The sequence below is a fragment of the Thunnus albacares genome, chromosome 8 (genome assembly GCF_914725855.1).
Source record: "Thunnus albacares chromosome 8, fThuAlb1.1, whole genome shotgun sequence".
NCBI lineage: Eukaryota > Metazoa > Chordata > Actinopteri > Scombriformes > Scombridae > Thunnus > Thunnus albacares.
Genome location: NC_058113.1, coordinates 24,641,622 through 24,659,984, shown reverse-complemented (window position 1 = coordinate 24,659,984; position 18,363 = coordinate 24,641,622). Strand labels below are relative to the sequence as shown.

At 38.9% G+C, this 18,363-nt stretch overlaps 1 protein-coding gene across 1 annotated transcript in view; it reads left to right on the top strand.

Moving 5' to 3' along the window:
- myom3 (myomesin 3) overlaps positions 1-18,363 on the top strand; it is a 60,893-nt gene that overhangs the window by 36,406 nt on the left and 6,124 nt on the right. Inside the window, exons 15-27 of the mRNA XM_044358565.1 lie at positions 393-576; positions 1,124-1,298; positions 1,528-1,649; positions 2,858-3,045; positions 8,021-8,147; positions 9,791-9,972; positions 10,274-10,388; positions 10,940-11,096; positions 12,360-12,466; positions 12,881-12,925; positions 13,305-13,441; positions 16,399-16,543; positions 18,080-18,139. Of these exons, the coding sequence (XP_044214500.1) occupies positions 393-576; positions 1,124-1,298; positions 1,528-1,649; positions 2,858-3,045; positions 8,021-8,147; positions 9,791-9,972; positions 10,274-10,388; positions 10,940-11,096; positions 12,360-12,466; positions 12,881-12,925; positions 13,305-13,441; positions 16,399-16,543; positions 18,080-18,139 (1,744 nt within the window). The remainder of the gene's footprint in view (positions 1-392; positions 577-1,123; positions 1,299-1,527; positions 1,650-2,857; positions 3,046-8,020; positions 8,148-9,790; positions 9,973-10,273; positions 10,389-10,939; positions 11,097-12,359; positions 12,467-12,880; positions 12,926-13,304; positions 13,442-16,398; positions 16,544-18,079; positions 18,140-18,363) is intronic.

Here is an 18,363-nt window from a genome sequence, read left to right as displayed (position 1 = left end):
TGACTCTGCATCTCCGTGACTTCTGTTTCACTCTTTCTGCACATTTTTCTGCCTTCCTGAATCTGAGGATCTATTTATATTTCTGGCTGCACCTCTCTCTGCCTATCACACGAAACTGCCAGTCTTTATTCCTCTTTGCCCCTTTGTCTCTATATTAAGTGGTTCACTCCAAAACCAGACAATCCTCAATTAACTACAGAGTAAATGATGGTACAAAATTGGAATGAATTATGAGACTTTTTAAAGGAGTATTTGGCAGTCTGAGCCCCTCACTCTTGTGCAGATTGAATCCTCCAGCACATGTGAAGGATACTGAATAATGAACATGTCCTTGAAACAGATAGTGCTTTTGAAATGGTATTTTTGCCTTTCTAATGCTGTACTTGGATCAGTCCCTGGCAGGAAAGAGCAGCTGGGAGTTGGCCAGTATGGACATGGTGGTAAACGCTCCAAGGTTCCCAGTGTTTGACCTGGTGAAGGGCAAGCAGTACTGCTTCAGAGTGCGCTCCATCAATAAGTACGGTGTCAGTGACCCCTCTGAGCCAAGTGCATTGATCTCCTTGGGAAAGCCACAAGGTGAGAGAAGGTGTGCTATGTGCTGGTACCCACGTATCACTCTACCTGTTGTAAAGGTCAATTGCATTTTGTGCCGATGCTTTCTAGCTCAGCATTAACCATCCATACTATATCTACCATAGTTTGTAAAAGATTATTGTAAGTGACATTGTGGGAGTGATTTTTTTACAACCAGTCTGATCATCTCTCTACGATTGTTCGTTGTTGCAGTATGATCACAATTTGGACAGTTAAACCTTAAGTTTTAAGAGAATCATGACTTAATATGGATAAACCTAAACCTATCCATCAATGAATTAAGGAATATATTAGTTTAAAAGTTTGTTACAGTCCACAATATCAGTGTCTGATTCTCTGTGAGCATATCAGCTTCAGAAACAAAGACTTCATTTGGAACCACAGGTTAAGTTTCTGTACATCCCTGAAGGAGACTCACTCATCTTTTTAAATACTATGTGAATGGAAGACATGATTGGATTCAATCAATTTTCATTTGATCATTTCAGCTTAATTCTTAGCTGATGGCTTTTAATCTGATTTCCATCAGGTGTTCCAGCTCCACCTCACTCTGTCATGGGGATCAGAGACACAGACACCTCGGTGCTGCTTAAGTGGCAGGAGCCCAAAGAGAAAGACGACATCCTGGGATATTACCTTTACTGCAGTGAAGCTGGCTCACAAGCCTGGAAGACTGTTAACAACAAACCCATTACTAAAACTAGGTAATAGGGATAGATTTTTAAACATATTTATTTGCACTTGTTTTTTTTCTGAAGTAGTAGATGCAGTATAGTCTGATTATAAAGTAAACCATAGTTTCAGTAGATTATCCCTCAGCATGACAAAATATTTTGGAAATATTTACAGTAATTACATGGAGCTGAAGTTGTAGCAGATGGCCAGGATCTGATTGATCTTTCAGTGTGTCTGAACTTCATCCCTCCTCCTCAGGTTCACGGTCCATGGTCTCAAGACGAAAAAGGAGTATGTGTTTAGGGTGAAGTCTGTGAGTCGAGCAGGAAACAGCAGCTACTCGGATGAGTCTCAGCCAGTCCTGGTCAAATCAGCCATTAGTAAGTGCATCTGCGAGCCAAAACAGTGGACACAAAAAGGATGTTTTTTCCAGGACACATCTCAAATATCAAGAAATTTCTGATAATTTCTGATGCTTTTACAAACTAAGCGACACAGAATTCCTCTTGCAGAGGTAAAATTTAGAACACATGACATTAAAATGTTGTATTTAAATGTTGAATCAATCAACCAGTACATATTTGTTCAAGATTTTGAAGAGATTAGCTATTCTCAGAGCTGCACAACAACTAAAGTCAAAACTCCAAATAAATAAATGCAGTTCTTTATATCGTGCTGGTTACATTTAGACCAAAACAACAATTTTCTTGGTATGCATGATAAAGCTACTCTACTTTTTGCACCTAGTGCCTTGCAACCAACATCTGAACTATCAATTTCAACTGGATCGTAAAGTAAATTCACAACAACTTCCCAAACACACTCAGTCTTGTTCAGTCTTATGAGCCCTTTGGAGGAATGCCTTCTTCGAAGTGAAAAAGCATAATAAAAATACCTTTCACTAAGACCTTATGGAACCTTATGTCCTCCACATGTTAGTGGAAAATGTTTTACTCAAGCTGGACAAAAATGCAAAGTAAGTGTGGGCCAGAAAAGATTAAATGTTGTACCACAGCACTGTCCAATGCTACAGGTACCATATTCAACTGGGACTGTGCTCCTTCCACATGTCTCCATATGTTTTGTCATGTATCCTTTACTATCAACTACTGACTGGCATTACATATTTTAACTCAGCAAAATATAATAGATTCTTCCTCTTGTTGTGCTTGCTTTAAAGCCGGGAGGTGATGTACCTGTCGAAGAGCTTCTTACTTCCTGTGTTGCAGTCTCAGATAATATACTCTCTGCAGCCTGCAGGAACATACAGTGATGACTCATTTTGCTTGCCACTCACTGCCAGAATATACTCAAATCTATTCTGCCAGTCAGCCATTACCTGGGGATAAATGGCTGAAGTCCAATTCCAATTTCTCAGATAGAATAGAAGTTGAATATTTATTTCATTCTCATTTGAGAATGCTTAATGCAGGCCTAAAGTTATGAATTTGCAACTCTGCTCGAGGTAGAAGTTGTGGTTGGCTAGGGAGTTATTGGCATTTCTCGGTCTATTTAGCAAGGTTGCCTGCTGAGATTCTCTCTTCTATCTCCCGTGATTCATTTTTTTAATTCTTTTTGTCTGGTCCAGATGTTCCATCTGCTCCCTCTGCCATTGCCCTGCTGTTGTGCACTGGATCAGAAATGGTGTTGGGCTGGAGGGCGCCCGCCTATAATGGGGGAGACCCTGTGCGTGGATACTACCTGGACCAGAGGGAGAAGGGCATGAAAACGTGGAAAGAAGTCAACATCAAGCCTGTCAAAGAGAGGCAGGTTAAGGTAAGTAAAGCTGTAGCATGACACATTTATGGTATAGTGTAGCGCTATTTTCCTTTGACAACATATGCATGACATCACAAGATGTTTCACATGTGAACTTGCAATGATTTTATTCCTTCTCAGTGACACAGTATAAGATCAGATACTGTATTTTCAACTTTTGATGAGAACAAGGAAAAAATAAACATTAAAAATTCTTGCAGGAAGCACAACAAACAGATTTACAGCCACCACCAACAATAAGGGCTTACTTTTATTATAATTATACCAATACAGTATAAGGTATCTCTCCAGTTAGCAGTTGCCTCAAAATAATGTCAATATTGGCTAAAGCTCCCTCTTCCACATTGGCTGTGTCACTAGGCAACAAGCAGTGTCCATGGAGACCCAGAGGAAAGTTAAATCTTTAACCTGTCTCGGGGAGATTACAGGTGCTCATTAATTAGACATTGTGCAAATGTGTTATGTGTGAGTGGTTGTTTTTAGCTCCTGGGAAAAACAAAGACAAAGCCAATTAGAAAGAAAATGGCTGTGCCACTGTATATCAAGATTAGCCTTACACATTGTGAGGATCAGGGTCTAGAGGATTGGAGAACCCTCGCTTGAAGGAACCTTCTGGTGAGAACATGTAGCTCCACCTATTGGGCTAAATGAGCAGCTACAACAGCCTCACATCCTCCAAATGTGCCATGTCTACTTCCAACATGATCTGATTTATGCTGTTATTTGAATCAGGTTGTTTGCTTCCCGGATGCAAATTAGAGTCATTAGAATACTGATTGTGCTGCGATTTTGTGCTCCGCTCGTTCCCTGGGTTAGAGTTGTGCAGGCAATGTAAACGACATTGCCCTCAAAGCCTCCACAATTGTAGCTGCCTGGAAAAAAGTGTCACTAATCCTGCCTCATTAGAACAAGAACAGGTGTGAACACCCCATATTTTTTTTCTCCTTGGATTGAGATTACACCATAAACCGTCTAGAAGTACACAGATCCTTTACTCAAGTAAAAATACCAATGCAACACTATATTTAAGATTCAAGTAAAAGTACAGAAGTATCATCAACAAAATGTAATTAAAGTATCAAATGTAAAAGCACTTGTCCTGCAGAAAATGTGCCCCTTTGAGTGATTTTATATATTACACTTTTAGATTGTTAATACTAATTCATCACTGCATACGAAGCATTTTACTGTTGTAGCGTATTTGAACTACTTTATATACAGTTAGGCAGTGGTGGAAAGTAACTAAGTACATTTACTCGAGTACTGCACTCAAACATAATTTTGAGGTACTTTTTTATGCTTCTTTATACTTTCACCCCACTACATTTCATTTGACAGCTTTAATTACTTTTCAGATTAAGATTTTACATAATGGATAATATAACAAGCTTTTAAAATACAGCACATTGTTAAATATGAAACCTGTGGCTTCCACCCTTTTTGATTTTTGATGTCTTACTAAAGAAAGTGTGTTTTCAGGGTCACATTCCAGACACATATGAGTTAACAGCTCCACCAAATAGTGATTTTTTTGAGTCTGTCCTCCCAAGAAAAACGACACAACAGGTTGTAATGTCATTTGCCAAAAACAACCTATAGTTATGTTTGAGTGACAGATGCCACCTAGCGGCCTGTAGTAATTATGACCCAGAAAAGTGACGCAGTTCAGATGATAAAGTGACAAATTTTCCATGTTTGGAGGTGGCGGGTTGGGTGGCTGGTTAGATCCTAACAAAAAGTGGACTTAGTGCACTTTGCTGCAGGAGACTGCCAACCGCAAGTCGGGACAGTTTTTTAAAAACTGTAACTACAATTGTCATGGTGTTTACTGTTGCCTTGACAATGACGGTTAACTAATTTTAACCCACACCACGTTTCATGTGATCATTTTAATCCAAGCCATGATCTTTCCCTTATCCTAACCAAGTGGTTTTTGTGTCTAAACTTAACCAGACCTTAATCACAGTGCTGTCACATCATAATACATCATTATTTTTTAACAGTGATGTGTAACAGTTTTGGAAAGTACAGGCAAATGATGCTGTCCTGCTGATTACAGCTGATTAGAAAACACTCCAATGGGTCGTTCTGGAGTGCATGGTCAAACGACCTATGTGGTCCTTTAATTTGGATGAGTTCTTGTAAGCATTTCACAACAAACTGATGACGTATTTCAGCATGAAGCCCTCATCATCACAGCCTCTGTGATTTTTCTTTTTAAAAAACACGTCACACAATCAGCAATCAACAGAACCTGTGTCCTCACAGCGGGATGCAAGATCAACAGAGTGCTCAGGTCAGATCATATAGGTCCACAAAACCAAGAAAAAATTAACAAAACACAAATACAAGTCCAAAATAAATCTAAAAATCGAATTAAAAAACTTTCAATGTAAGAGATGTGGGTGTTTCTGCATTATATCATAAGGATCAGGTACATCACATTCTGTATTAATAGTGTTTCCTGTTTTTCTAGATACATTATACATTAGACACAAGCAGGATTTCTCACTTTAAAATTGAGGATTATTGCTGCACCAATGTGTCAATACACTGTATTTTCACAACTCATGATGATTCACTTATTTTCTACAAAATGCTACTAGATGTTTATGGCAGCTCATCTCACTAAATCCTATTGGGCTTCTGGCAAGTGGTTTTGTCACATAAAAGAAACATTTTCACAAAACAAAACAAAACAAACAAACAAAAAAACACATTGAAGAAATCAAATTGGAAGTGTCTGTCTACTTCAATTAAAACATCTCCAAAATCTCCCAAGAGTGACTGAATCCATACTGAAGCTGTCAGAATCTCTGCTACCTCCTTTAGCTGTGACGCTTGTAGGCTTTGACATCGCTCCCCAACAGGGAAGCCTCCTCTTCTTGGCAGTCGGCAGAAGGCTGGTGGGTAGAAACTGATTTGACAGCGTGTTGAGCTCATCCATTTCTGTAGTGAAGTGGTCGGGACTTTCCCTGTTGGACATCTCCTTGATGATGCTGTAGGTGTACAAAGCAGGCTTCTCCATGCGCTGAGGGCCACAGTGACATGGCTTTTTGAAAGTGACGCTGAACTTCTGGGACGTTGTCGTCATAGATGACCAGTAGATGACCAGGTTGATGGTGCCGTTCAAGTAGATGCAGAGGCGGCAGGAGAGCAGGAACCAGGTGAACCTGGTATGCCTTGTCCAGCAAGTAGTTGACCACCACTAAGGTCCTGTAGGGCATCCACAGTAAGGTGAAGAGGATCACCACCTGATAAAATTCAATCAATGTATTAAAAATGCTATCACAGAAAATGTGCACAGGCAGTCTTTGTGGCCACACCGCAAAGTCTCAGACAGGTGTACATGGGATCATCACAACCTAGAAAATAAAGCTATTTTTCATTCAGTAAAAGCGTCTGTGCAGTTGAAAACTGTGATAAGGGGTTATCATGTTATTTACAAGACTAGTGGGTGTTGGAATCATTTGTTTTTTTAATTAAATGACATCTTGTCTGTTAACACAGCTGCATCTCCATCTGAACACTTGACTTTAGTCAACTTGAGTATGTTTAATGAGATTAACACAGTGCTTCCACATTTGTGCTCAAATATTGATGGTGTGACTGGAATTTTTCATAGAGCTGAATTACCAGAGTACCAAGTTCTGAAGAGGAAAATTGGTGCATTTCTCCTACACTACATTTCAGAAAGATGATCTGCTTCAAAGCAATAAAAAGTAGCACTAACATAATCATGTCCTCCCAAGAAAAACAACACAAAAGGTCGAAATGTCAGTCGCCAAAAATGACCTACAGTTATGTTTGAGTGACAGACGCCATCTAGCGGCTGGGAGAAGTGACACAGTTCAGATGACGTCTGTATAAGGTGACAATTTTCCATATTCGAAGGTGGCGGGTTGGGTGGCTGGTTAGATCCTAACCTAACCAAACCTAATCCAATAATGTTGGAAAACACAGTTTTAATCTTTAACAATACATCATACTGTATTATATGTTTTTATTTAAAATTTTAACCTGCAAAGAAACCAGTATCTACAACTGTCACATAAATGTAGTGAAGTAAAAAGTATATTATTTGTATAAAGTACCAGAAAATAGAAATACTAGTTCAATACTTGGGTAAATGTACTTTCTACCAATGCTTTATATACAGTTAATGGAGTATCAGGATTGTTTTATTATGAGTAAAGTTGTCCTGATGATACACGAGTCATGGGTTCAGTCCTCCAAACTCCAAGTAAAGGTTGATTCACCCCTGGGGGATGAAAAATATGTGTTAAATAATCAAATGCAGCCTTTTCGCTATCTAGTGGATGTAAACTGTACTTCCTTCCACTTATTTTGGCGGACAACTTTTCATTTCTTGGGTGGATTGTATATCAATCTGATAAGATGGATGTCGTTCTACCTAAATGGGGTTAGAAGAAGATCTATAGAAAATGAAGGAGACAGTATGTTGAGGAGGTGGGGGGTGGGGGGTGGGAGGGGGATTGGCTTTTAGATAGCGATTGCTATTACTGTGAAATAAGCTCCCTCTGGATGTGTCAATTAGTTGTCGGGAGAGAGCCCTGGAGCAGTGGCAGAAATTCACAACTGTTCATGGAGGCGATAAGGGCCTTAAAGTCTAAGTGGCAGTGAATAGGAAGATCAATGAGTGGGTCAATAAGGCTGAATCCCCTTTCTTCGCAAAGCCAAAGTGTCTTGGGGGCTCAGCAAAAAATGCTGTGGCAGCAGCAGCAGGAGCAGAGCAACAGTAATACCTTGTAAAATGATTGCTTGAGTCAGGAGAGGTGTTACTGTACAACCAGGGAACTTTAGTCCCTGTATAATGTGACAAGTGATCCGCATTTTCCTTAAAGACAGCCAGAATTCATCTCTACCTGTTTGTCTTCAACTTGACAGGTGGACGCCACCATTATTTTGCTAAGGTTAACCATCTTTATTTATGTCTGGTCTATTTCTACAGGTTTCCAACCTCACTAGTGGGCATTTCTACCGATTCAGAGTGTTTGCTGCCAATGTGGTTGGCATCGGGAATCCCTCTGACGCCAGTGAAGCTTTCCTGTGTGAGAAGTGGACAATGCCAGAACCAGGTGAGGTGAATGTGACCAGAGGAAGATTTTATGATCTAAATATTCAAATTTTCAGACATTTATTAAGACTTAATACTATTTAAAATACTCTGCTTGGAACAATAATGTGTGTCTGATATGGTTTTCCGCAAAAAAAGTATAATTACCCTGTTAAAGTCTTAAAACGGCATCTACTCCTTCTCCCTCATTAAAAATCCATCATATGTGAATATGCAAATATTGTGCATTTTAAAAGTTTAACTGCTGGACACAAGATTTCTCAGACTTCACAGAAAAGTCATTTCTAAGTGTTTGTGCACTGGGAGCTTCAAGTTTCCACATCACACTTGTGTAAGTTGTATACATGACAGGGATTGGCGTCCAAGTTGTGATGTCACCAATCATGCTCACAGTCCCACCCTTTAAAATAAGATTTTATAACAAGCACAGAGAAACTTTCCTTCTCCAGCAGATGAATGTGAAAACAGCCTTCCAAAGCCTTTCCAAACAAGCAATCAGGAATGAAACCACTGTCATTACCCTCCTGAACTGTATTTTCGGCTAAAGGCTATGAGTTCACGTAACAAAAAAGTTTATTGACCCTGACTTGGAAAGTTAGGTCAGATGGAAACAAAGACCATCCATCAACTGGAGGACCTGTTAGCATTTAGTACAGTTTAATAGAAAGGACACTATTAAAAGTGCATGCGGTCATCTCACAATAAAGTAGACAGGTCAATATGGAGCACCAGAAGAAAAACGGGCTATTTGCATATTCTGCCATTAAAGTGCAAAATGTAGGCAGAGGTCAGCAGTCGAGCACTTAATACAGTAGCAATAATAGCCTAGAGTTAGAGTTTGTTAGTTGAATTCATTGATATGTATGACTTGTCCTGATATATAATATTGCCATGGCTGCTGGCTGGTGTCTGTGCTGCTGAAGTGTCCTTGAGCAATAAACTGAATCCACTAGCAGTAAAAAAAATGCCAGAAGGTGAAACAAATTTTCCCCCTCAGAAATCGGAAAAGTGTCACAAACAATATATTATTATTACAAACTCACATAATCTGCGTGTACACACACACACACACACACACACACACAAAGTCATTCCAGTATGTGGCAGCTCAGCAGACAGCCCAGCAGTTCTGGCCGTGCTCATATCAGCTTCTTGTGACATTAATATTGAAAATGGAGAGAGGCTCTTTCACACATGCCACTTTTAAAGTGAAGCTCATTAATCTTTGCAAATGGGCTTTCCTCGATGCCGTTAATAATTTAAAAGTGACCGAAAATCATTAAGCAAATTAACTACCACATGCCGGCCTTAAGTCAGTTGGGGTACATTAAGAAAAGTCACTGTTCTCCTTTTGACTTTACTGTTATTTCTGGCGTCTTTTTTTTTTTTTTTTTTACGATGGAATAAGTCTTGTGTGGTTGGTTTTTATATGGTCACTGAGGGGAAAATATCCAGACCAATATTTTTCCCTTGTTTTTCAGTTTTCGTGTCTTTTATTTCGCTGTGAAATTTTATTAGAGTAGGAGAGAGTTTTTTTGGCTGCTGGGTTTATACACACACATAAACACTGCCCGGAAACATTAACCCTGATAGAAACAGCATGTTCACGGCTTGTTTGTCTGACCCTTGCTTCTTCTCTTTCAGGTTGTCCTTATGACCTGGAGCTCAGGGAGGTGAGAAACAATTCCCTGGTGCTGTTATGGGCGGCTCCGTTGTATGAAGGACGGGGCCCTGTCACTGGCTATATGCTGGAAATCAGCCAGGGTGACCAAACAGACAGTTGGACTGTGTTGAATGAAAAGCCAATCTCTGACACATATTACAAGGTGAGTGAAGCTGTAAAAATGTTCACAAGCTTTCTTCACTTTATTTTAAACCTGTTGAAGAGAAAGATAACAAATGAAGTGCACATAAACATTTGACTTTTAAAAAAAAAAAGATTCATATTTGGTTATTACCTGAGGTAACAAGACAGGTATGAGTGCATTTAATAACTTTAAGTGCCAATAAATTATTACTCTAAAAACCCACCCAAGTGCCCTAGTATTTAATTCCTTTGTGTTTCTGTGGCTCGATAAATTATGGCGATGGATGGTAAATATTTGATACGTTTCTTATGACGTGCAGGTTTCAGGTCTTCAGGCAGGTCAAACCTACCGTCTGCGTGTGTCGGCTGTCAATGAGGCCGGAGTGGGACGCGCCTCCCTGCCTTCTGAGCCAGTCACAGCTCAGACCCTTCCAGGTCAGCCATCACAGCTCTAGATATATAAATATTGTAAATAAAATAACAGCTCCAAGACTTGTTAGAGGTGGCTGGAGCTGAGACAGTGTGCAGTATTCATTTGCAGAGGCAAGCGTTCGATCGGGGACCTTCTTTAAGCATCCTAGATACACAAATAAAACATGACAAGTGCCTTTAATACCCTTTTCCATGTCCACCTGAATACTAAGAACTATGCTTCAGTGCAGCAGTGAATAATAAGATATTGCAAAGACATTTGCATCATACAGAACAAGCAGAGTTTGAACTTAAATTCAACCAACCAACCAATGCAATATTAGAAAATATATTTAAAAATATGAGTGAATGTGTGACTTTACAGCATATGCAAGGTGCAACTGTAATTAATTTAAAAATAAAACTAGAGAAAATATTCGACATAAAATAAAATAAGGTATGGTAAATACAATAATAGATGAGTCTCTTGAGATGAACCTCTTTCATCATGTTGTGTTTAACAGCACACTTAACTGTAAACCATGAACTGTGCTAACTGATTTTATTATCTTCAGGCACCAAAAACATTGAGATTGGTGTGGACAATGATGGCTTCATATTTCTGAGCTATGAGTCTGATGAAATGAACGATGAGAGCAAATTCCTCTGGAGGAAAAACTACTCAGAGACCATAGACGCTGGGAGAGCCCGGGAAGAGACCAAGGACAATAGGTAGGGCTGTTCATGTTCTGCCCGAACTGTATGTCTTTACTCCTGTGAATATCTGAATTACAAGGACAAGTGTGACAAGTGTGCATGAACAAGAGGTGATATTTAGAAGTTGACTTTTAGAAATAACAACTCTGTGGGTTCACATAACAAAAAAGTTGGGAGGTGGGAGGTAAAATGGATATAAAGACCATCGATCGACTGGAGGACCCAGGGCTCGCTCATGTTGGAGAAAACATTTTGGATATGCTTGGTGTGAGACTTGGTAGAGGCATTTAACTCCTCACTTGGGTCTCTGCCTGTTGATTTCCCAGAGTCTCTGTCCTTTTCACACTTTAAAGGGGACGCATCATGCACATTTCCAGGTCTATATTTATATCCTGGGCCTCTACTGATATATCTTTGCATGATTTAAAGTTAAAAAAACTTTATCTTCTACTTGCTCTTTATGCAGCCTGTCAGTTCAGCCTCTGTTTGAAACAGGCCGTTTTAGCTCCTGGCCCCCCTCCCGATGAGCCCAGTCTGTTCTGATTGAAAGCTGCGTAGCTTACATTTACTATGTAGCTACGCAGTTTACAGCAGTGGTAGGATTTCACTTCTTTTTCTTGTTCTTTACTCGAAATGGAAATTTCTCAAATACCTCCATAAATGTTCGACCACCATTGGATCCAAAATATGTAATCTGACATCATCACAAGGAGGAAGTAGAGGTAACGTTGCAAACAATTGTTCAGAGCAGAATGAAGCCTGAGCTTTTGACTTGAAGGGACTATTTTACAGACAGTAACCTGAAGTTTTGGAGCTTAAACAAACAGTATAAAAATAACAGAAAAGCATGATATGTCACCGTGTAAGTAATCATTAACCAACGATGCAAGAAATGCTGTTCGGCCCCACACAGTCCCAGTAACTATGAAAAGATTCAGAATAACCGGGACTGTGTATGGACAAAATATTATGTGACAATTATTTATGGTACATACCAAAAAAATAGGATTTAAATACAGAGGCAATGTCCCCATTATGTGTGGTTTGAAGCAATTGAAATTTCCCACACTGTTCCGCTGTTTCATAGCATGTATATATATATATATATATATATATATAATTCAAAGCTTAGTTGACTGGGCCAGAGACAAGAAGCACTGTGAAGTGTGATTGCTGACAGCAAAACAGCACCTATACAGCACCCTGTCTGCAAGGTGGACAGATGAGGCTGAGATTGCTCTCTAGCTCATCTGTCAGTTTTTCCAATTTGTCCATCAGGTCAGTCCTGACCTTCACCGACCCCTCTGAGGAAGATCTGGGTCTCTACACAGTGGAGATGAGCGACAACCCCGACCTGTCGTCCAGCTATGACTTCACTGCTGAAGGTAAACTGAATGTTGGAGTGTGTAAACCAGTACAATAAAGTAGAATTCAAGGAAACTGCCGTGTCCAATTAATATTTCACCCTGGGCACAATGGAAAAAAGCAGTTCAGCTCGGTTGTCTTTTGTGTTACTGAAGAAGCTGACTGCAGCAGGAAAATACAGTGCCTTTAATTTTAAGGGTTATCAAGCTTTTCTCTCAAGCAAATAATTATGCCCCTCACAACCACCTCCACAAGGTCACTCATCCAACTAAGCATATGTTCTCAATCAGCTTTCCTGCTTAGCAGCTTTTTAAATAGAGCCATGTGAGCCTTTGTTCTGCTCACTGCTACATTGACAATATGTAGGTGGTACAAAATGTGAGTCCCGATCAAAGTTTAATTAACCTTCAGCTGCTGTTTTGATTCTTTTGCAGACCTCGAACGACTCAAAGAGCTCAGCTGGCACATCAGAAATCCATGTATGTACCACAAAGACGATAAACTGTTTCATGAAGAAAGGAGCTGAAATTCAGGAGAAAACATACTTTGAAAAAAGTATTTTTCATCTGGTATCAGCGTCATTTTGATTAGGAGAGTTGATAAACATACAGGAGTCTTCTTTCTATTGGTATTAGTGTATAAACTGACTTGAAAACAGGATCCATTCTGACACACTATACTAGAACAGCAGGATTTGTATATGGTGTAAAGACAAAGCAGTACTCTGGTACTGGTAAGTGGTCTATAGTATATCACTGTTCATTTAAATATTCATTAAGTATCCAAAATTGATTGAATGATCGTCTAATCTAATTCAGCATAGTCGGTAATGCTCTGTGTTTAAATCCCCCTTGGCAGTGATCGCGCTGAAGTCGGGCTGGCAGGTGGAGGTTTCTGAGAAAGGCGACGTGCGTCTTTGGCTCCAGACAGAGAGTCTGAGTAATGCTGCTGAACTCCGTCTCATCTTCAATGACCGAGAAATTTCCAGCACTCCCGTAAGAACCACTGCACAGGTTATCCTGTCTTACTGAAGCTTAGAAAGCTGAGCATGGTACTAACCTGGTCAGAGTTAGAGGATTTGATACCCTACTGTTGCTAAAAATAACCTTTGTATTGTATTTTGGGTAAAAGGATCCACCAGCGGACATGTTTTCACATTCAGAGTCAAAAGTCTCGATGTCTGATGAGGTTACTCATTGTTACTCTTGTTTTATGAGTATCTGGCAGAGTCCTTTAACTTTGGCACACTGCCAGGTTAGGATATGATGGGCATTTATACAGCCAGTACGAGGAGGGATTGGTTGGTTCTATCCTGAAACATCCTAAACAATAACATGTAAATAAGTTCATCACAGCGCGGAAGTGAGCAAACGAAACTGTAAATTCTGTTTGAGGGCAAAGTTTGAGTGAAATACAATACTTCATTTTCAAAAGTCATACAATACATTATTTTTGGTCATGATTTTAATGTTAGAGTTCTCCATAAAGTCTCTAACCAGGTTAAAGCGAGTCAGGTGAAATTTTGGCTAGGTTTAGGGCTGTAACTAATTATTATATTCATTATAGATTAATTTGCAAATTATTTTTTGATTAATTGTTTAATTGTTTTTCTATATAATCAGAAAATACCTGTTCATAATTTCCCAGGTGATGTCTTTAAATCTTTTATTTTGTCTGACCAACCATCCAAAACCCAAAGAAAATCAGTTTACTATCATCTATGACACAGAAAGCATTGAATGAGCATGTTTGAAAGGCTGACACTAGCAAGTGTTTAGTGTTTTTTGCTTGAAAAAATGACTTAAACAATTAGTCAATTATCAACTAATCGATTCACTGACTAATTGTAGCATCTCTAGCTACGTTAATTGCGATTCACAACTTTACTAGCCTGGCTCCAGACCTCTGAATCAGTGCTAACATCTTATTTTTCGGTGTTCATATACAGTAGGTGTGATGTTGTGCGTATTGACAGCTGCTTCCGCCAGCTGGAGAAACAGTCAACCAATCAGAGCTTTGTAAGCGAATGGTGACGTCATCTTAAGTCATGAAAAATAGTGAAACTTTATATTAAATAGTGAAAAATGTCCGCAAAGAAGGCGTGGATGAGATTGATGCAGCTGTAAAGGTTGTTGTATGTCAACTTACAGAACTTCAACTTACAGAATTTCTCCAAAGAAAAATGTGAAGTTAACTGCTTCTAGCAAATGCTTCCCACAACAGGGTTCATGACAACAGAAAATGAATTCAGCCACCATCTATTGATTGGTTAGGGAAACACAAGACAAAATACATCCCCCTTCCAATAAGAAATCAGCTAATATAAACACATTGTCAGCCTGAGTGAATACAATGAAGTGAAATGGCAATCCAGTCTGATTATGAGGTTATAGCTTTCGTCTTTTAAATATATAATCAAACATTTTACAGCAAGTAAGGGATATAACATTCTAGTTCATGTTCATAAAGTAGGTAAGTTGCAGATGTCACGAATCTCTACAAGGTTTATATAACATTTGGGTGTTGGTGCATGCATCTGTGTTTATGACAGGTCACTATGAATTGGAAACAGCAATTAGTGTCTTAATAAACATCCTGGAAGGCAGGAAATTAAAGCTGTCAACAAAGATGAAGAGCAGGTGTGCGAGGCATCAGAAAGGTCTGGAAACTGAGCTAATTTTACAAAGTCTGGGAGACAGAAAGATCAACTGAGCTGAAGGTGGAGAAGGAGTCCACATCTGGTAAATGTGCCACTTTTGGTTAGATGCTAAACAACGGCAAAGGTGGAACAAGTTTAGACAACTTTCTTCAAACAAATATTATCAACAGTGAATCAGCTGTATGCCACAACTCGCTGTTGGATCTCTAGTACTGGATGAAATTGCTTTTTGAAATTAAAAAGTGTAGACATATAAGGCATGATATACATATTAATACTAAACATATATTCCTTTTTTAAAGCTTGTTTCCTATGGCATCATTTGCACAAGTCTGTATACTATATTGCACATAATATGTGGTTCATATATCTCAAAAATGAACTCCAAATTCATTTCCTTTCATAAAACAGCTCAGTGAAAGCCATGGCTATTTAAAAAAACAAAACAAAAAGCAATTTTATGAACATATTCCTACCCCATTATTGACAGAATAATGTAATGCTATAGCAAGTACGAATATGGAAAACAGAGACGCAGTGATTCACCTGCTATTCCGAAGAGCAATTTGAACTCAGATGACCTAAAATAAAGAAACATGAACGTCGAAGAAAATAAACTAAACGTGAATAAACCTCCTTAGCACTGATATTTGTTATGGCACCAAACTAAAAATAATCAGCACTGCTGTCAAGGTTATTGCACCATGCATGCGTCCGCAGAGAGAAAAACAAATACAATACAGTGTGTGTTTGCTCGCGTTTCTGCGAGACACTTTAGACTGCTTTATATTCAGCCGCTTCCATTCATCGCTTGTATTTCATTTTCATTTATTCCATTATTTCCCAATATCAGGGTTCCATCTGAACAGTACTGATTACACGTTATTTCTAAATGATCACAGCTGAGGCTTGCAAATTCAAAAGCCATTTAGCTGATTAGGGCCCTTAGGCTTGCCATACATCACAAATCACATCCACCACTGAGGCCCATCAACATGCAAGGCATAGACTTATCTTGATGAACATAAAAGCCATGAAAATGAGCTCAAAGGCTGTTTCCTCTGCATCTCTGTTGATTTGTCTGTGTATTTGTATGTGCGCATGTGTTTGCAAAAAGGAATACTTAATCTACACTGTGCATTTGTGTGTTCACGTCACTTTTCATGCACTGATTCACTCCATATTCTCTCCGTATGCCGTCTATAGAGTAGATCGCAAGTGGCGTTTGTCATCTGTCTGCACATGAGCTGATGTTTGCTGCATACGTGGCAACGCTTGTTTGCTTTCCTGCAGCATCGTAAGATCAACTTTGACAAGGCCAAAGGTCTGCTGGAGATACTGTTTGATCGGCTCTCTCAGGAAGATGAGGGCTCGTACACGGCTCAGCTGAAGGACGGCCGCGCCAAGAACCAGTTTACTTTGGTCTTTGTGGATCAAAGTAAGTCATACGCTCAGCCGCCACCATGTTGTCATATACCATAATGAAAGGCAAGCACAAATGTAGAGGTATAAAGGAAAATACAACAAAAAGATGTCAATGTGATGTACTTCCCTTTGAAATAGGGTGTTGAGGTGGGACATATACACTCACAGAGCATTTTATTAGGAACACCTCTGCAAACTAACACAATCCAATACAACAGCTCTGCCGGGGTGTACTTAAATTGAAAAATGTTCCTAATATTTTGCCCCCTTCATGTATATTAATGCGATGGACAAAATATTAGGAGCACTTTTCAATATGATGCCCTCCAGTACACCACCACCACCCACTACGAGCTCAATAATAAACATGAATTATCACCTTCCTGACAATGTCAACAAGAATGTATAAGCTTCATAAAAGTAGAATTTATGGCAGAGCTGTTATATTGGATTGCATTACATTAAACAGCTGTTCCTAATAAAGTGCTCCATAAGTGTATAAGGCTCATTATTTTGCTTTTTTTTATTTAAGAAAATCTGGGAAAGTCTGCTTTTATCACTGTTTGTTTTGAATATTGAATACATGAGTGAAAATCAGTTTTAAAAGTCCAAGATCAAGGTTGCTTTTATCGTCTCTCTCGAGAGAAAATTGTCTTGGATTTAAGGAATAGTTGTATAGGAAATCAGACACAAAAGACACTGTTCACAAAAACCTATGCTGTGTAGCCACACTCACAACATCACACAAAGAAGAGCTCACTTAATTACAAGCATATAAATACATATCTCTCTTGCAAGCACATGATAGTAAGAACATCCTACCTAAAAAAATCAATAATACAAATGTATACAAATGAATGAAAATGATTTAAAAACTACTATTTGCAATAGACACACAATCTGAAACATAAAAAAAACTCTTAAGAGGAGCATTTTCTCCCCATTTTTCTCTTCACTTTCCAATATATATAAATATTTTTTGCAGCTGTGCTCGTTTTAAGAGGAACATGTTACTGTAAACTGTAGTCAGTGTCCTCCGCCTAAATATAATCCCATTTGGGTGTGTAGGGACACCCAAATGTGATATAAAATCAATTTTAAACTGATCTGCTGCTCGGTAAAAATGATAAAAACTGAAAACGATGAGCCTTGGGCATAACACAGGCTCGGATCATTCCTAAGTATAAATCAATGGGATATCAGTCATGGAGAGAGATGATTTTTTTAATAGAAAGGGTGGAATTGCAAGTGTTCAAAAATGTGTGATGCTGTTATTGGAGTTATTTGTGCCACAATAACTCAGTAATATAATTAGTCTTTGTTTACAAATGCAGCATTTTAGAGGTCTGTGTTTGTGCAGCACATAAAGAAACTGTGCTTGACTTATGAAATTATCTATTTTTATATCCTATTTTGTTTTCAGTTCCACACAAATAACCCGTGTGATTTCAATGCCGTGAAATGAAAAGGGTTCTGTCTTTCTCACAGTCTGATATTTCTAATATCCGATATAATATTTTATATTATTTGTGTTTATTATCTTTTCCAGAGTTCCGTCAGACGGTGGCCCTAGCTGAAGTGAACCGACGTGACTATCAGAGAAAGTCTGGTGAGAAGTCCTCAAACATCAGAAACACATTGTAAACCGAATGATAGCATCTGCTGCTGGCATCAGCACAGCTGTAGTGTTCGAATCAAAGTCTCATTGTAGTGAAAATTCTGTGAGTGTTTAACCTATTGCTGAAACAGCACCTGTGTTGCATCAGTGTATTATAATGTGGGCGAGTGACACCACATTCTTCACAAAGATATAAACATAACTCCCTTTCATCT